At 41.8% G+C, this 18262-nt stretch overlaps 1 protein-coding gene across 2 annotated transcripts in view; it reads right to left on the bottom strand.

Moving 5' to 3' along the window:
* The window catches only part of LOC134205841 (transmembrane protein fend-like), a 377960-nt gene extending 366296 nt beyond the window's left edge, over nt 1-11664 (bottom strand). Inside the window, exons 1-2 of one of the 2 annotated variants that reach the window (XM_062681463.1) lie at nt 10630-11664; nt 10055-10553 (exon numbers count right to left, since the gene is read on the bottom strand). In XM_062681463.1, the coding sequence (XP_062537447.1) occupies nt 10055-10381 (327 nt within the window). In that variant the 5' untranslated portion in view covers nt 10382-10553; nt 10630-11664. The remainder of the gene's footprint in view (nt 1-10054; nt 10554-10629) is intronic. The other variant, XM_062681464.1, reaches the window with a different exon arrangement.
* Nucleotides 11665-18262: the final 6598 nt, after the last annotated feature.

Genomic DNA, 18262 nt, shown 5'->3' with positions numbered 1-18262 from the left:
CGCTACGACGTCGAAGTTGCGGGGATGTAATTAATCGTAGATTATCCTGTCGCAACCTGCGAAGCCTAGCGTCTTGAGGTTCCATTCTCAATTCACCGGACATACGCGATACTTTAAAGAAGAGATTGTCTCATTCTTTCACTTTATTCCAGACAAACGAGTTCATATAAAGAAGGGACTATCCATCCTCTTTACCTTATACCGGGAGAAGGTGTTCATTTGAGGAAGACATTATCACTTACTTTCTCTTAATACCGGGCGATGTTATCATCTCTAGAAGGCATTATCTTCTACCGTCCGCTTATACCGGACAGACGCATTCATTTTAATAAGACATTCCGTTTGCTTTAAACCGGGCAGATGAGAGCAGAACCGAGCAAACTTATTCATTTAAAAAAAGTATTATCTCCCCACTTCGCCTTATACCAGGCCTGTCCGAACATTTTCAATACACGAGCCAATTTTCAGAATGGCCACTTGCTAGCGGACCAGAAAATATTTGATACTAATTTTTGTACATTTACAGAATGACCAAAATTGCGTTAAAAGCCAACTAAACATGCGTCTGTACAGTTTTTTGTGTTTTTTTTCTTTTTAGATAACAGGACATGGAATGGTTAACTTCTTTCCAATACTCGACGCATATTGATTTCACAATCGGCGTTCGAATTTCGCAAACAGATAATGAAGATCAAGAATTGATTTTTTTACTGCTGTTACGTGAGAACGTATTATGCAGAACCCCTGTTTTGTTTCCGTGTTGTAAATATATTTCGGGTTTTATCAAGTCTCGTTCTGTCAATCAAGTCACAGCGAAGTTAGAGAAAACAAGCGGAAGCGACAGAACGGGCGCGTTAGTTTATAGTTCTAATGTGAAAACACACCGTAGTTGTAAGTAAATAATGTTATATATCTTGTTCCTAATTAAATAAAATTTATATAGCGCAAATAATGAAATGTATTTGATTTGCCCTGCTGAAAGATCGGTGTCCAATGTCCTGTTTTCAACAACTGCCTTTATTCTTGATAAGAGTTCACACAGATGTGTACTTCTGGACAGAGAAAGACCCTACGAAGGATGTGCCTTTCCAAAATTTAGATTTGAACTCGTTGTTGCATCGGAGGTCATTTACCTCCATTTGAAACATTCCAGGTACATTATAATCCATAAACGGGGTTGAGGAACTATGTTCTCAAAAATTGGCGAATAGGCTTGAACATTTCTGTTAAAAGGCTTCGACTGTTTCCTATAGGATTAGAGAAATTTATCTGGTTTCGACAATCAATTGAGCCAAATTGTTTCATTTTGTTTTAATAGTTTGCATGTTGGATAATAAAAGCTCGTCGTGTTGATCTCTGATTTGCAGCATTGTGTTCAAATCATTGAGATGTTTGGTGACATCTACTATAAAGACCAAGCTATTCACGCATTCAGGACCATGTAGCTTGGGCATTGGTTTTGCTTTATCTTGTAAAAATAGTGTGATAGAGAATAAAATCTTAGCAAGGTACCACGGGTTAGCCAACGAACTTCGCAATAATAAAACAAATCTCCGTATTCTGCTTCCATTTTTGTCAACATAATTTGGAATTTGTGGTGGTAAAGTTTCCTCGCGTAGGTAAAGTTGATTTTCTTTATAACAAGAGTCGCTACATCACGAATATCGATTGTTTCTGCACATACATAGATCTGTTTTGGTGAAAAATGAAATGTGCAGAGAAATATCACAAATTCACTTTTGCGGTTGATTTATAATTGATTAACAAATAAACAACTGCTTTAATGCTCAAGTATTTTTCCCGTCATTACCAGCCTTCCATCAGTTTTTAGGCCTTTAGTTTTCAAAGAAGAATTCAATCTCCTTCATGCAGCTCTTAACAGCTTTCCTCAGGCTGTTAATTCCTCTGTAATTTGAAGATGATCATCAATTACCCTCACGAAGGCAGCTACCTGTTCCTTGTTTTTACTTTCAGTATTTTAATGCAATGCAAAAATATGCACAGGAGGTGCATAAAGTGTAGACATAAGGTAGATGGTGGTATTCCCCACGGAGTGATGATCCAAATGTAAGGGCGAGCACACAGGTAAGCATCGCATGGTGGTCAGTGTGACTGCTTAGGCAGTAGTGGAATCCGGCTGTCAGTGACGGAATGAGTAAAGTCTCGCTAGGCCTGGCAGGAGTATCGGGGGGAAGATACCTCTGCGGCACCACATTAGGGAACTCGAAAGTCCCGCTGTGCCTGGCAGAAGTGCCGGGGGTTGATGCTTCTGTAGCTGAGGTAGGAGCGGCATAGGAGTCTCACTCACTCACTAATGTATCCTGAGCGCTTCTAGAGGTACACGCCACCGCGAGCCTCTGCTGCGATGTCCTGCTGGATTCCAGTCCTGCGCTTGCTGGCAGATTTCGATATATTTGATGGCATCGTCAATGGAGATCAGCATTCGAGATCCAATTGTGAGGCCACCAGGCCCGAATTATAAAACGTAGACATCGGTTGATAAATATTTGCAGTTTCTGCGTACTCTCTGCTGATACACACCACCGGTAAGACCAGGCGTTGAGGAGCGTTCGGTCAGGTCGTTCAGCTTATTCTGCATATCAGAGCGCCGTTGTGTTAGTAGAGCAATATCATCAGCCAAATCGAAGTCGTTTAGATGCTCCATTGTAATAGGCTGCCAGAGCTGCCAGACAAAGCTCCGTTATGCAGGACTTTGTACGTAAAAGCCTCGTACTGAGCTACGATGAGGCTGACGATTTTATCCGGAATTCCCTTGCGTCTAAGTGAGCAGCTCACCCAAGTTGTTCTCGCTTGTTTCAATAAAGGCATTCTTGATGGTCATCCACTTCTCTTCTACGCTGCCACCATCCGGAACATCCGCTGCCCGAGCTCCAAGTTCTTCGATGAACGATCTCTTCACAGCTGTATCTTCTAGTCGGCGTGTGTTGAATCGCCGTCCGAGCCTCTTCTCCAGCCACTGAATCCAAGCAATGCGTAATCGGATCTCGCCAATTAGAAGGTGATGGTCAGACGCGATGTTAGCGCTGCGTTTATTCCGGACATCAAGAAGGCTCCGTCTTCATTTTTGGCTGATGCAGATGTGGTCGGTGATTTTCAGTTTGTCCATCACGAGAGACCCACGTGACTTTGTGTACTGGTAGATGGGGAATGAGCGATCCTCCAATCCCCATGTCGTTATTGTCACAGAATTCTGTCAATATCTTTACCTAAATTCTGTTTATTTTCCGTCAGCTGTACGTCACTCTCAAGGGACGATTACCAAAGTTAGAAGAATACTTTCGATGGTAGAGCGCTTTCCCGGCGTTTGTGGCAATGTTACGTAGCATAAGCTTAGTGCACTTTCAAGAGCGGACGGTAGTCATCCAACCGAACGATAACACAATCTTGGATACCTTCCAGAGAAATGCTAACGAGTCTACAACCTCCGCCAGCATCCAAATAGTGCTTCAATCTTCATCTAATCATGGTGTACCCAAAGAATTAAATCCTGAACGATGATCAACACCTATCAACACCGGTACAATCCGCTCAATCTGAGTATAATCCTACAGTCTTCAAAAACGAAGCTATCTGCATTTTCAATCGAAGTAAACTTGTAGCACGCCAGGTGGTGTCCTCAGATTTACCAGGATTCGACGGTACATTGAAAGGCCTTCCTTCCGGAGGCTCGAAAGTCTCCTTCCAAGAGACCCGGAAGCCTCGTTTTAAGAGGGTTGGAAGCCTTCTTTCAAAAAGCTCGGAAGGCTCCTTTCAAGAAAGTCGGAAGCCTTCTTTCAAAAAGCTCGGAAGCCTTTTTTCAAAAGGCTCGGAAGGTTCTTTTCAAAAGGCTAGGAAGCCTTTTTTCGAGAGGCTCGGAAGCCTCCTTTCAAGAGGCTCGGAAGCATCTTTTCAAAAGGCTCGGAAAGCTCCTTTCAAGAGTCTCCAATGTCTAGTTTCAAGAGGCAAAAAGTTCGGAAGTATCCTTTTAAAAGGCTCGGAAAGCGCCTTTCAAGAGGCTCGGAAGCCTACTTTCAAGAGGCCCGGAAGCCTCCATACAAGATGCTCGGAAGCCTCCTTTTCAGAGGCTCGGTAGCCTCCTTCCGAGAGGCTTGGAAGTCTTCTTCCAAGAGATCTGGAAGCCTCGTTTTAAGGGGGTCGGTAGTTTCAAAAAGCTCGCAAGGCTCCTTTTAAGGAAGTCTTACAAAAACTCGGAAGCCTTCTTCCAAGAGGCTTGGAAGGTTCTTTTGAAAGTTTCGGAAAGCTCGTTTCAAGAGGCACCGAAGCCTATTTTCGAGAGGCTCGGAAGCATCCTTCCAAGAGGCTCAGAAGCCTACTTTCAAGAGGCTCGGAACCCTCCTTTCAAGATGCTCGGAAGACTTCTTTCAAGAGGCTCGGAAGCCTCCTTCTAGAGGCTTGGAAGTCTCCTTTCAAGAGACCCGGAAGCCTCGTTTCAAGAGGGTCGGAAGCCTTATTTTAAAAAGCTCAAAAGCTTCCTTTTAAGAGAGCCGGAAGCCTTCTTTCAAGAAGCCCTGAAAGCTCCTTGAGGCTCGAAAGCTTACTTTTAAGTGAATCGGAAGCCTCTTTTCAAGAGCCTCGGAAGCCTCCCTTCAAGAAGCTTGGAATACTTCGTTCAAGAGGCTTAGAAGCATACTTTCTAGAGGCTCAGAAGCATCCTTTAAGATGCAAAGAAGCCTCCTTTTAAGTGACTCAAAAGCCGCCATTCGAGAGGCTCGAAAGGCTGTCTACAAGACGCTCAGAAGCATCTTACCAAGAGGTTCGGAAGCCTACCTTCAAGAGATCCAGGAGCTTCTTTCAGGAGGCTCAACCACCTTGTAAAAGGAAGCCTACTTGCAAAAAGCTTGGAAGACTTCTTTTGAGAGGCTCGAAAACCTACTTTCAAGTGAAACGGAAGCCTCCTGGTTTGGAAGCCAACTTTCAAGAGGGGGTACCTCATTTAATGCGAAAGTTTGGAGGGGTACCTCTCAAGAAAAAGGTTGAGAGCCGCTGGACTAGACCGTTTAGAATAGCCGTTCCTGAAATAGTCGTTCAAATCGTCGGTGAGTAAAATGACGTGACAATCTGTTAAATGGATTATCGATGACAATCGAGATGTCATAATTATCTGATCTCGGTTTGTTTATACTTTCTACAAATTTGATGTAAAATATTGTTGTTGAAACAAATACTTGAATTTTTGCAAGATGGAAAATAAAATTTTGAGAAATGTAGTGCATAAACACGGAAGTGTGAATACGAAGTACCATTGTCTGTACGGGATCTTCTTCCTCGGTCTTTCACGTAGCCAACGGGCCGTTATTTACCATAAAGCTAAAACGACAATTACTTTATGGATCAGAGCTTATGAAAAGGATAATTATTTATCAGCGATTCAACGTGCCAAAGTTTTCCGGAAATTCGACGAACATAAACGAAATTGGATTGTAGAATTGTACAAAAAGTACCCGATACTCTACTTGGATGAAACTCGACATAGATTTAGAAACCATTTCATAGTATCAATCAGTGCCTCTTCAATTTGTAATATCCTGCATGCCAACGGAATGTCCTGGAAGGCATTAGAACGACGTGCGGTCCAAATTCGTGAAGATGATATTGTCCGGTTTACCAACGAGCTTTCTTGTTTTCTGTGGGGATTCGAACAATTAGTTTTCCTTGATGAAGTTGCTCTCGCGAACCGCGAAATGTTACGTAGTCGGGGTTACGGTTTAAAAGGGAAAGTTTAGTTTATCGGGGAGAATTTAAGAGAAAACCTCGAGTGTCTTGCCTTTGCTTTTTGGGAGAAATTGGAATAATAGACTCATTCGAGACTAAGGGGACATTTACAAGACTAAAGTTTTTTGATTGCTGTCGTAGAATGGCACTTCGAAGCACAGTAAAAAGCTATCCAGGAAAACACTCAGTGTGGATTATGGACGGGGCTCACATACACTGTGATATGAATATTGTTCAGTATCTGAGGTCTTTGGGGATCATTCCAATATACTTGCCAGCGTATTGCCCCTCCTATAATCCAATCGAGATTGTATTTGGACTGGTAAAACGTTACATAAGGAGACATTATGTTGAACATGATAGTACGCCATTATCACTGATTGTTGGAGCAGCTTTGACCAAGTTTACCAACTATAATTGCTCGAGTTTATTTAGAAAGTGTGGATATTCGTCAAATGGTCAATTCAATCCTTATATTTCTTCTTGAACTGTTACGTCTGCTTACGTTAACACCTATCCGAGAATTTTCTATAAACGTAATGTATACCATTATAAACCTTTCAAAATTCGTATACCTTTCTGACTAATAAATGAAATAAAATACTTTTATCGTTTTTAATTGCATAAACAATTTACTTCATATATAATAACAAGAAACTCCCCGTACAAATAGGTACAATACCCATTCCAATTATTCCAGATGATCAACATCGACAGCATCAGTAACTTTGGATGCCAACACTCGGCTGAACTCACTTTCCTCTGGCGGTAAGGATGCTTGCATAGCATCTAGCAGTGAGCGGGAAGCTTTCACCTGAGCCTTCAGCTCGTGTGTCTGGATTTGAATCTCAGAAACGCTAATAGCAATAGAGTCAATTCTGTTACACAGTGCTTCTATCGATGAGGAAACACTTTCGGTGATATTGTAAGCTACCTGTAAACCATGACGGGTAGATTGAATGTGATGTCTTTCTGATAATGACACCGACCGAAACAGGTGGAGATATTCATCTGGTGGAGCATCCGTCATCAGTTTTGGGCGCACATCTCCCGGTTGTGCAAGAACATAATTTGCCCATTTTTCCCATGATGCATGCAACGCAGTGTAATGGGAGTGAATTTCCTTCAACTGATCGATGCACTTAAAAATTTCTTGGGTGGCAGGAGCTCCTGTTTTATCTTTCAACTCTGGGTGTAATAACTTTTTATTCACCATGTCCCATAAAGTATTTGACGTCACAGAAACAGAGTGTTTGAATAGGTGTACTTGGATCTCACTTCCACGCCATTTCGTTAGCAACTTAGAGTTTTCTCCTATGTCGGCTAACGTGTAAAGCTTCTTAGTTTTCCCGTGTTTTAACAGCACGTATTTTTCGATGTCAGAAACATCAGGTATCTGCTTGGAGGACCATCTCACATTTTTTCCATTGTCTGAGCAACTAACAATCACTTCACGGCCCACAAAGTTTATGCAATGTTTCCAAATGGAATTATGAAGCTCAAGTAACGTTTGTCCGTAAACATCTTGTCTATCCAGCTTTTTACGCTAGCCATAAATTAACAAGGGGTGAACCGAATTTGACATATGCTGTGAACTTAATTCATAATAATATCTCGGTAGCCTTGAAGTAGAGTGACGGTCTTCCCCGTTACCATCGAGATTTTTTAGGTTGTTTATTTCTAAACAACAAGGAAATTCACGTATCATTTTCTATAAAATTGCTAATCATTCTTCTATTTTAGGTTTTCCAATTTATGAATGTGAATATGCCTTAAGAGCTACGCAGAATGATGTCAATAAATTTGTCGCTTACAACATTGAACGATGGAACACCTGTAATATTGGATCGTTCATGGCTCTACGGGCAATCCAAAACTCCCATACCGTGCCTCTGCGATCAAGCCCTCAGCAGCTATTCTCCAATTCTTAATCCTAGCTGAGGTTAAAGTTTTTGCGCTGCTGGCCCTGGAATCATAGGGGAGGACCAGAGTTAGATTCTCTCGCAATCTAGCTGACCTCAGTCGAGTACACATTTTAAATACACGTTATCTAATCCTCGTATTTTACGAGGTGGTAGATTCTTCCGGTAGATTTTCCCTAATTCGACTAATTAGTAATAGAATAATTGTACATATTGTATTTTGTCAGTATCGCTAGTCAAGTTGAAAACCGTAATGGGGGACTATCGAAGTTGATTTTTTTTCGCAATCCGTACGTTAAACTTAACTTCGCTAGTAGTGCGCTAGTCTAATTAGACCCTAATTAAACTAGCGCGCCACTAGCGAAGTTAGGTTTAACGTACGGATTGCGAGAAAAATCCAACTTCAATAGTCCCCCATTCCGGTTTTCAACTTAATTGAGTATAAATTAAGTCTGCAAAGGGTCGGCATCAAAACGATCATTCAGGTAGCACCTTATATTTTAGATGAGATACAACAATAATGTCTCTTTCGCAAATCTGTACGATAGATAAATTAGAATCGCGAAACATTTTGAAGCCCTAAAACCATAGATAGTATGACATGGAACGCGCGTATTGTACACGTAAAAAAATAACCTTATATGTTATGGCAAAAAACCATTCGAAAATACTTATACTCTTCATTATGCCACCTAATGAATGATCGCGTATCAAAAAGCTAATAACATTCATAAGTTAATGAAAAGTATAAGTTTCGGAATGTATGTGACTAATGCGAAGTATAAGTTTTTTCTTATACATATCATTCAACGCCTGCTTTGGCAAAAAAGTATTAGAAATCTTAATAATAAACAACATTAAATTTTTTTACGTGTAGAAATAATACAAGAAAGCCTCGAGAAGCTCAATAGCTCATTCCTTCAAATGCATGCCACACTGCCACAGGCTGGCTGGTGCCTTATATTTTCTATAGCTTATATTTTCACGGATACCTAAAAGAAGTACATATAGTACATATAGTAGGTATATTTTAATGGACAAAATATTAAAAAACCAAAGTTTGAAGACATGCTCAACTCAAAGTAAAATAATGACAGTTTAACGATGTTTACAAAAAATCAACGATTAACCGATTGCTAAGATCCATCTACAAATATTATAGTGGACATAGCATGTGTCAAAAGGGGTGATTCAAAGTATTATGGCACCAACTCGTAAAAAGCTGGATAGACCGGATCCGAAAGATGCTGCGATCGAAAGGAACGAGCGTAGAAGACACCGATGATATGAAACTGAAACTTCCTAAACTTTTTGGCTGATATGTTCATGCTGAATTGAATATTCTCCGCCTCTTGTTTCTCACCGTGCTGTTCTTCACCCGATCCTCTGGTGAAATCCGAAATGTCCCGTGAATCGGACGAATGCAAGGGGTTGAGTTCATCGTCATATTCGCTTGTTCCGGATACGTTACGAAATTGTCCTGGTTCGTTGGAAGCTGGAACCAGAACAGCACTATCGAATTCCAAGTACTCGATTTCATGTAACCTGCTTCATCAAACGGATATTCGTTAGAATTAACTGATGTCGATCGTTCCATTTCATCGCTCATCCCGATGATGTATCAAACTGAAACTAAGACATTGTTAATTGTTACTATTATAGATTTAAACGTTCAAAATTCAATTAATATTTACCTAGTACCTGATAAATAACTATATATAAAACATGTCAGCAGCTTCAATTTGTGTTTGTTTTTGTTGTCTTTTGTAGCACCGAAAATTTTGGTTTTGACATTTAGGAAAAATGAGGGTTGTTAAAAAAAAATGTATGTCCTCCCTAGGCAATACCGACAGTTCAAAGAGTGTGTAAAATCAACCTCGAACTCCAAGAATTAAGTGGAAGCACAATAATCAAAAACATGCTTGCGACAATTGAAGCTTGCGAAGTTGACGACTACATCTACAACGCATCACTCCTTTGCGAAATATTCGAGCGTGATTTGCCCAAGTTATTGAAAATGATGTCGCTAGTGTCTTAACGACTAAAAATTTTATGATTGCATGTCAAATGTGGTATGACTGTTTGTCCGTGGTCTTACTGTGACACAAGAACAAATTTACCAACAAAAAAAGATGGATTTATTTCAAACGATTCAAGTGACGAAAAAGAAATTATATCCAATAATTGGTTTTACTTTTTACTGCTGCCTCCAGAAAATATTCAGATTGAAAGGAAAACAAGAGAGTAATAACCAAATCAATATTCCATTTCTGTTTTTGATAGCGCAGTTGCTTCCTACATTTGTTTTACATAAACTATCCAGCCGTTAAATCAGGAAAGTTTTATGACCCGTCATTTCCGATCATTTATAATGAAAATTATTCCCATAAAGGCCCTACCTGCTTCGAGCACGTCTCCCGGCATGACTCCGCCGCCGATGCCGTCGGTTTCCCTCTTCCCACTACGGCCGGCGTCGACGGTGGCGATGGCAATCCTCCATCAATCCGATGACCGCCATCAGCTGTCACCTTTCTATTCACTATCGTTGCATTTGCTACTACGGCGGTGACGGCGGTGGTGGTGGTAGCGGCGACGTCACCGTCGTCATCTGCTGCGGTCACTATCGCCGTGTGACCCACTGTGACCAATGCTGCCGTTGTCAGTAAACAAACCATCAAGCTGGCAGTAGTGACGACTGGCAGGTTGAGCTTGATTGGTCCCATCATTGCTGGCGATGGCCACGGCCGCCGACCTCTTCCACGTGTGTAGTCTTGGATCTTCTTCTCTCGTCGCTGCTTCGCTGATGGCTTGTGTGCGATATCGATCTTAATCGCTGAGAATTTTTCTCCTCAGCGACTTCGATGTAGGTAGAGGCCCGACAAGACACACACGCGAAACCTGGGAGACCGTGAAAAATAATAATATACTTCTCGCGATCCGAAACAACGGAAAAAAATCAACTCTGCACGGAGACCTCTGCCTTGTGGTTGGCTGCTCTCACATCACACACAGACGAAAATATTTCAAACTTCTTAATTATATAATTGCATCATTTTTCATGCTTCTTCCTTTTCTCTGCTTATGAATTCAGATTCTTCTACCCACTCTGGATTGGGTCGCTCCTCTTCCAGCCAGATCACTTTATTTATCTTTTTCTTTGCTTTTCTTCTTGCATTCGCGGTTTGCCGTACTCCACCGTTGGGCCTCAGCGACGCAGAGAGGACACGAAACGGCAAAAACACGACTACGAGCTACGACAGGACTCTGTAGGCCTGGGAGGTTCTGCTCCGGAATAATTTATTAATTCATGCGACCGACGGCTTCGCAATGTTCTGAACTACGTTTGCCCCCACTTCCGTCCTCTGCCTTGTTTTGTTTACACACCCGCCTCCCTGCTAATAGAACCGCATCGCGACCTTTCTATCTGCCTACCTCCGGTTCCATCGATACCGAATTTCGCCCCAATCGTCCCCACCACTGATTTCAATAGTCAACTATTGCGAAACAACGCGTTTTCGGTCCGAATCAAACGTGAAAATCGCAACCCAGCGAAACCGCCCCGTTTCTCGCGTCCGCTTGAGAAAACCATTCGGTGCAAACTGAGAATTTTGTTCCTTTTTCGCAGGTTCTGGTCTGGTGTTTGTTGGTGTGGCTGGATGGCAAACAGCTCCACCACCGCAGCAACAGCAGCAGCCTCATGTGCCGCTCATCATCCATGTCGGCCATCCGTGGTCGTCCTCGTCCTGCTGAAAACGAACGAAAGAGGCTCTGGCTTCGCCACAGCAGCACCAGCATCAACGCTTGCTGGTCTACAAGGGAAATCGCATCATGAAAAAGGCTCCTACAGAGCGTTGTTGCTGCAGCATGGGAGCAAGAGCCGCTGCTGCCGCTGAGCAGCAACATCATCATCAGCATAGCGCTGCGAGTGGAGTGTGCTGCAGTCCGGTCCGGTTGGTTCCGTTCGACCGAGTCCGGAGTCGCGGATTTGCCCGGGACTGGGTTGGTGGCGGGATGGATGAGCGAAGTTGGTTGAGAGAAAGAGCACGCAAAAGATGATAAGAGAGCGAACGAAGCGGTTGAGAACAAGAGAATGCGGGAGCAATGGATACGCATCATGGCGTTCCGTGCAGAGTTCAATCGGATGAAGAAGTAAACAGAGAGGAATGCGAGTCCCCATGTTAGCTGAATCGAGAACATGCGTTGGGAGAAGCTTGCTCAACGGTGGGAAACGAGAGCAGAAGAGAATTTTGTTGGTTTGGTAGTGGTGCCACACATACCAAGGCAGTGTTGGAAGTGTGTGGAGCAAAGCTGAGATTTTAGCTGTTCAACTGCTCGAATTTAATTTTATAGCAAACTATTTTCTCTCTTTTCGCACCCGTAGAAAGAGAGTGGGCCAATGGACATGTATTAAAAATGGTATAAATTTGTTTTGTTAATAAATCAGCTGAATACAAAGGTGTACTGATGTATAGTTCTGAATGTGAGAGAAAACCTCTATAGCTGGAAACGTGTCGATGAAAGAGCAAATGGTTAATATTAGAAAACGATAAGCAAAACACGCAACTATCCGTTTGTTAAGTACAGAAATATGGAATATATGAAAAACAAAAAAAATCGTATAATCGAGTAAGAATTTGTTGTGATTGTAAGCATTATTCTGAAAGTGGATTGGCATCCGCTTCCAATAGTTGATTAACCGTTCGCGTCCCTCGGGCAGGAGGAAGAAAGTTTTCAAACATCTTTTGCACTTACAATTGGAAGTTATTCCAGAAGAACCGAGATTAGCAACGCCGAATCGAGATCATATTGTAATGATCGATTGGAGGATCATCTGGCTCGACTGCGCCGGTTGGATCTACATAACATGAGAATCAACAAGCAGAAATGTGTGCTATTTTGCGGGGCGCAGACGTTCAAAGGTTCGTAAACTACTACCGACGCTTCTTCGACAATGTGAAACCATGCTATATCCGCTGAACACGATTGATAATCACCGACGCTTGTAGAAGAATATCAATATCCTAGCCGCCAGGGTTGGGAAAATCAAATTTTCAAAAATCGAGGATGACCAAACTCACCCGCGATCTTTTTCTTAAATTATCAAATGATAAAAACTCGCCAGCGATTAAGAATCGTTTGAAAATCGTATATTGAGTTGAAGCATTTACCGTTACATTTTGAACTCTTTTTCCTTACTAACATGAAACCATGACGCCAAATAGAAGATAAAACGGGACAGTTGACAATTAGCTGATTCTAGTATAGATTAATCTATATATATAAAAATGAAATGGTCTTTGTTCGTATCCGCATAACTCGAAAACGGCTGGATGGATTTTCTTCATTTCTTCAGCAGATATGTTCGTTACCAATTCCGACGGGTTTATATGATATTTCCTCATGCGAAAATTACGCGTAAGGTTGTGCTAATCGTGAAAAACTTAAATTAGGATTCGTATGGAAATTTCCCATGGGCATTTTCGCCTACTACGCAGGACAACGTCTGCCGGGTCGACTAGTGTTTGAATGAAAATTCTGTGCTTATTATCGTTTGAGTACACAGTTTGAAAAGTTGTCACCGGCGACAACTCGCCTACTGTTTTCATGTGAAAAGCTTTCACATGAAAATTGCAATCATTATCGTCTGATAATGATTCAGCACAACACTGCTAGCCGCAATTTAAACAAATTTATAAAATTGTCCTATCACAGTCCAAATTTGCGCCAATCATTCCTGCAAACAAAAACAAATACACAGGAAACTCAGATCACTGGAACGCTCAGAAAACAAAAATTAATCTGAACTGTCAAAAAATGCAGTTTGTTCGGCAATAAATTGACGATGTTATCAGTAATTTTACTAACGGATATGTAAATAAAATTAAAGGACGTAGGTAAAACGTTAACATTTCTTTCGGTAACACTTTAAAAATTTTACGGATTAATCAGTAAATAGGGAAACGGTTCGGCACTTCATCCCATAGCTCATATTTTCATCCCATCAAAAATAAAGCAATAAAAATGATTTTGGTTAGCGTGTTAGCAAAAACAAGCGACCAAATTGGTGCTATATTTCTTTTTTTTGCGATGACATGAATATATGTTCAGTGAGATAGAAATCGGAATAGTTCCCTAGATTAAAAATATTTTTTGGAAAATAGAAAAATGTAAAAAGAAGACAAAAAATACATTGTAATATTTAAGATATCATGAGTTACTTTTGCCCTCCAAACATCAATTGGAATAATGTATTCTTATTTTGAACTAGCAGACCCGACGAACTTCGTTTCGCCTAAAATTGATTTATTCTCAGATTAATTCTCGAGTTATGAAGAAACTGATGTTTCATTTGTATGGGAGCCCCCCTTTCCAAAGGGGGGAGGGGTCTCGAACTATCTTAAGAACCTTCCCCGGTCCCAGAAACCTCTGCATACAAATTTTCACGCCGATCGGTTCAGTAGTTTCGGAGTCTATAAGGTTCAGACAGACAGAAATTCATTTTTATGTATATAGATTTGTTTTTACTGGAAGTTTTTCCTTCATTGCATCAGTTTAAGGTGAAGGTTGAGGTGAAGGTGAAGGTGGGTTGAGTACCAAAACAAAGCTTTGAAAGTATTGGTACAATAAAAACTGTCATATACTGTAGTAGTATTGGTGTCGTATTTATAAAAAAACAAAGAATATTAGTAGGGTGGTTAAAAAAACTGCCCAGCTCCACCACGCTCACTCGATTCCGTCCTTTGCGCTGAGTGTCCTCTAAAAACCGATTTGAACAAAAACTGGTTGAACACTAGCCGGCTCAAGTTTGTATGAAAACTAGTATGAGAAACTAAACCTTTCATTACACTGGCTACAGCGCCTCCCCTCCAAACGCTGGCGAAAAGAGAACCCACATAGCTTAAAACAACATTCCGGAGACTTCACTGAACGAAAACCGCACCGCAGGAAAGATCCATTGATTATGTAACGCAAAAAATAATCCTAATTATCATGCTAAAGATTCGCAACCTCGATTAAAATCGACTCCCAACCATTGAAACGACCATTCGATGTCCATTGTCTATGGAATCAAAGCTCATGAATACTTCATCCAGTCATATGGTCTCCCCCCTCGCCAGCAGTTTATATAAAGTTTTCGGTTCAAACGTGTGACATATTTCAAAAAGTGATGTTTATTTTGCATTCTATCAACATTTTGGGCTGCTCATGCGCGGAGAAGTGAGTAGAAACTTGATTTTTCTATGCCCTTTGAGAAGAAGTGAAGTGCAGTGATAAGCCCACCGAATCGCGAACGGCTATTAAATTGGCACGAACTGCTGATTTACGATAAAATTCGAGCCGAAATTCATAGGACTCTTTGAAGAAACATGTTCATTATCACGGGAAGTGAATAAATATGCTGTGAACAGGTTAGTAATTTGAATATTAAACTTTTAATTGCATATTATTCGGCAACTCGGCCGTACGAAAACCATTTTTTTGTTAAATATCTTGGCTGTGCATATGCACAGCATATGTTTCGAAATGGACAAATTGATATGAAATTTGCGAAAAAGAATCCACGTGTCTTGGAGGGACTCGAACCCTCAACCTCCTACCCTCTAGATAGGCGTGATAACCCCTACACAACAAGACCACTTAAAGGTCACGTTTGCGGAAAAGCCATAAGAATCCGAGTACCAACCTCCACCGCGGTTAGCTCTCTTTTTTGCAAATTGAATATCTTTCGGATGCTTGATTTGTCGAATCTCTACATGTGCTGTACTGTTGTATATGCACAGCCAAGCGAGTGCACATTGTTTATTAAACGAGAGGATCGCACCCCATGCCCCCAGTAACTGTCTGGGCGGGACGGTATAGCCAAGATATTTAACAAAAAATATTAAATTTTTGTTCGATGCATTCGAATGTTTGTGGGAAAGGAGTGCAGGAGGTGTATAGTTGACTCGTGGAATTTCTGGTGCCAAATTGACTGCCATCGTGGTACTCTTCCAACTGATTATTTATATTTTCAGTTGCAGTCTCAAGCATACTGATCCAATAAGAAATTTTTGTGCGATGCTTTTCTTGCTATACTGGCGGTTAACAACACTATGTTCACCAGTGGAATATGTCTAGATTTGATTCTAGCCGAACACAAGCCAAACCGTGATGTCTAATAGCAAAATAATTTGTTTGGGCAAAATATAACTTGTGAACGCCGGCACAAAAGAATCGAATCGTTTAAGACATAATGAGACCACTATGGTTGGTTATCATATCACATGCACATGGCACGACAAATGCTGGGTAAAGTATACCATTGGTACTTCGCGTACCTGAAGAAATAAAATAGACCCCATTTCGCGGTCCTTAGCCTCTTACCCAGCAATTCCTATCCCTACCTCCCCGCGGTGCTGGCCGGGTTACGAGCAACCTTAGGGAAGATTGGGTAACCAACCCCGGTGGGAACTATGGTCGTAGGCTGACAGGGAAGGGGGGGGGGTTGCTCCTCTCCGGAGGTGCAAATCTTATTGAGCGTCTGTTCTCCATGTCAGGATCGGCTCACAGCAGCGTCTGTTCTCCATGTTAGGGGCGGCTGATCATCGTCCGAGTGCCAGCGAGGGACTCTAAGTGAAACTGTGCACCATTTTATTATTTATCATCAGACTAAGGCCGGAGTGGCCTGTGCTGCACATAAAAGACTTCTCCATTCAGCTCGGTTCATGGCTGCACTTCGCCAACCACGCAGTCTGCGGAGGGTCCGCAAGTCGTCCTCCACCTGATCGATCCACCTTGCCCGCTGTGCACCTCGCCTTCTTGTTGCCGTCGTTGTCGAGAACCATTTTCACCGGATTACTGTCCGACATTCTGGCTACGTGCCCGGCCCACCGCAGTCTTCCGATTTTCGCGGTGTGAACGATGGATGGTTCTCCCAACAGCTGATGCAACTCGTGGTTCATTCGCCTCCTCCACGTACCGTCCGCCATCTGCAACCCACCATAGATGGTACGCAACACTTTCCTTTCGAAAACTCCCAGTGCGCGTTGGTCCTCCACGAGCATCGTCCAGGTCTCGTGTCCGTAGAGAACTACCGGTCTTATAAGCGTTTTGTAGATAGTCAGTTTGGTACGGCGGCGAACTATATTCGATCGGATCGTTTTGCGGAGTCCAAACTACGTACGATTTTCCGCCACTATGCGCCTCCGAATTTCTCTGCTGGTATCGTTATCGGCGGTCACCAGTGAGCCCAAGTACACGAGTTCTTCAACCCCCTCGATTTCGTCACCACCGATAGAAACTCGTGGTGGGTGGCTCACATTGACCTCTCTTGAGCCTCTTCCTATCGGTTCTATACCAATCGCCCGAAAACCATTCGCCCGAAACCCATTCGCCCGAATGCCAAACGCCCGAAAGAGCCAAACGCCCGAATGCCGTTCGCCCGAATAGGTCATTCGCCCGAATGGGCCAAACGCCCGGATGAGCCAAACGCCCGAGAGCCCTCGAAATGAAAAAAAATTGTTTGATATTTTTATAGTATATAAACATAAGTCTAACATATCATATAATAAACATATCAACATCAGTGTTGGTAAAAACTCAAAATCTCAAAACTCATGGATGATTCAAATCAAGCGTGAGTTGAAACGCACCCAACTCAGCACCGAAAAACTCATGGATGAGTTGAATCATCCATTTGAATCATCGTAGGTTTTCTTTTGCTCTCCTTCGTTAAAAACAGTGAATTGACGTTTGTCGTTTAAAATATTAGACTTTTTTTATGTATGAGCAATAAATTGCCCTAAAATTGATTTCAAATGCGTTTTAAAACCAAAATGATTTTTTAGCATATGAGTGAAATGATGCGTTTTAGCATGAAAAATTCAAGCGTGATGCATTCCTTCAAAATCGCAGACGATTTTGTTCGCACGGGAGCACTCGTTGATTGAGATTTATGAGTGATTTTACCAACACTGATCAACATAAGTCTTAGGTGATAGGAAACTTAGGAACTAATTAACACAAGCGCGATCCCCGTCAAAAAGCTCAACCACTCACCTGGCTTGTATGACGCAACGAGCCCTTCATACTTTATGTTTTTCTCAATGTTTTTTATGCTGCTTTGCTATCGGCTGGGACTGAAGCGATCGTAAAATATCAGTGCTAGCTATTCGTTCTTCTAGCTGGAATTGCTTTACAACACTGTAGAAGGGAGGATTACCCTGTTCTAGCAGCGAACCCCATTTGTTATGCCATCCTTCAATGTGCACGGGTAAAAATCCGTTCCCAGAAATGAGAAAATAATTCATGATTCCATGAATCTGTCGTGTTTTCATGCTATGAAAATACACCATGAATATAAATCATGATTTCATGATTTATTTTCGCGTAACGCAACCAATGCGTTACAATTTGATTGTTAAGATCGACAGAATAAAAAAAAGTTCAACAGGGGATTTGAACTCGAGTACACTGAGCGAGAGTCCGGCGTGCTACCTCTCAGCCGTTCTTACTTCTTGGATATGAAGTGTTCGAAGAATAACCGGTTATTCATACTGTCGACTGATGAGGATTGCCTAGTACCATGAATAATGTTCCTGAAATCATGAATTATAATCATGGTCTCA

The sequence above is a fragment of the Armigeres subalbatus genome, chromosome 1, assembly GCF_024139115.2.
Source record: "Armigeres subalbatus isolate Guangzhou_Male chromosome 1, GZ_Asu_2, whole genome shotgun sequence".
NCBI lineage: Eukaryota > Metazoa > Arthropoda > Insecta > Diptera > Culicidae > Armigeres > Armigeres subalbatus.
This window is presented reverse-complemented; position numbering and strand designations above follow the sequence as displayed.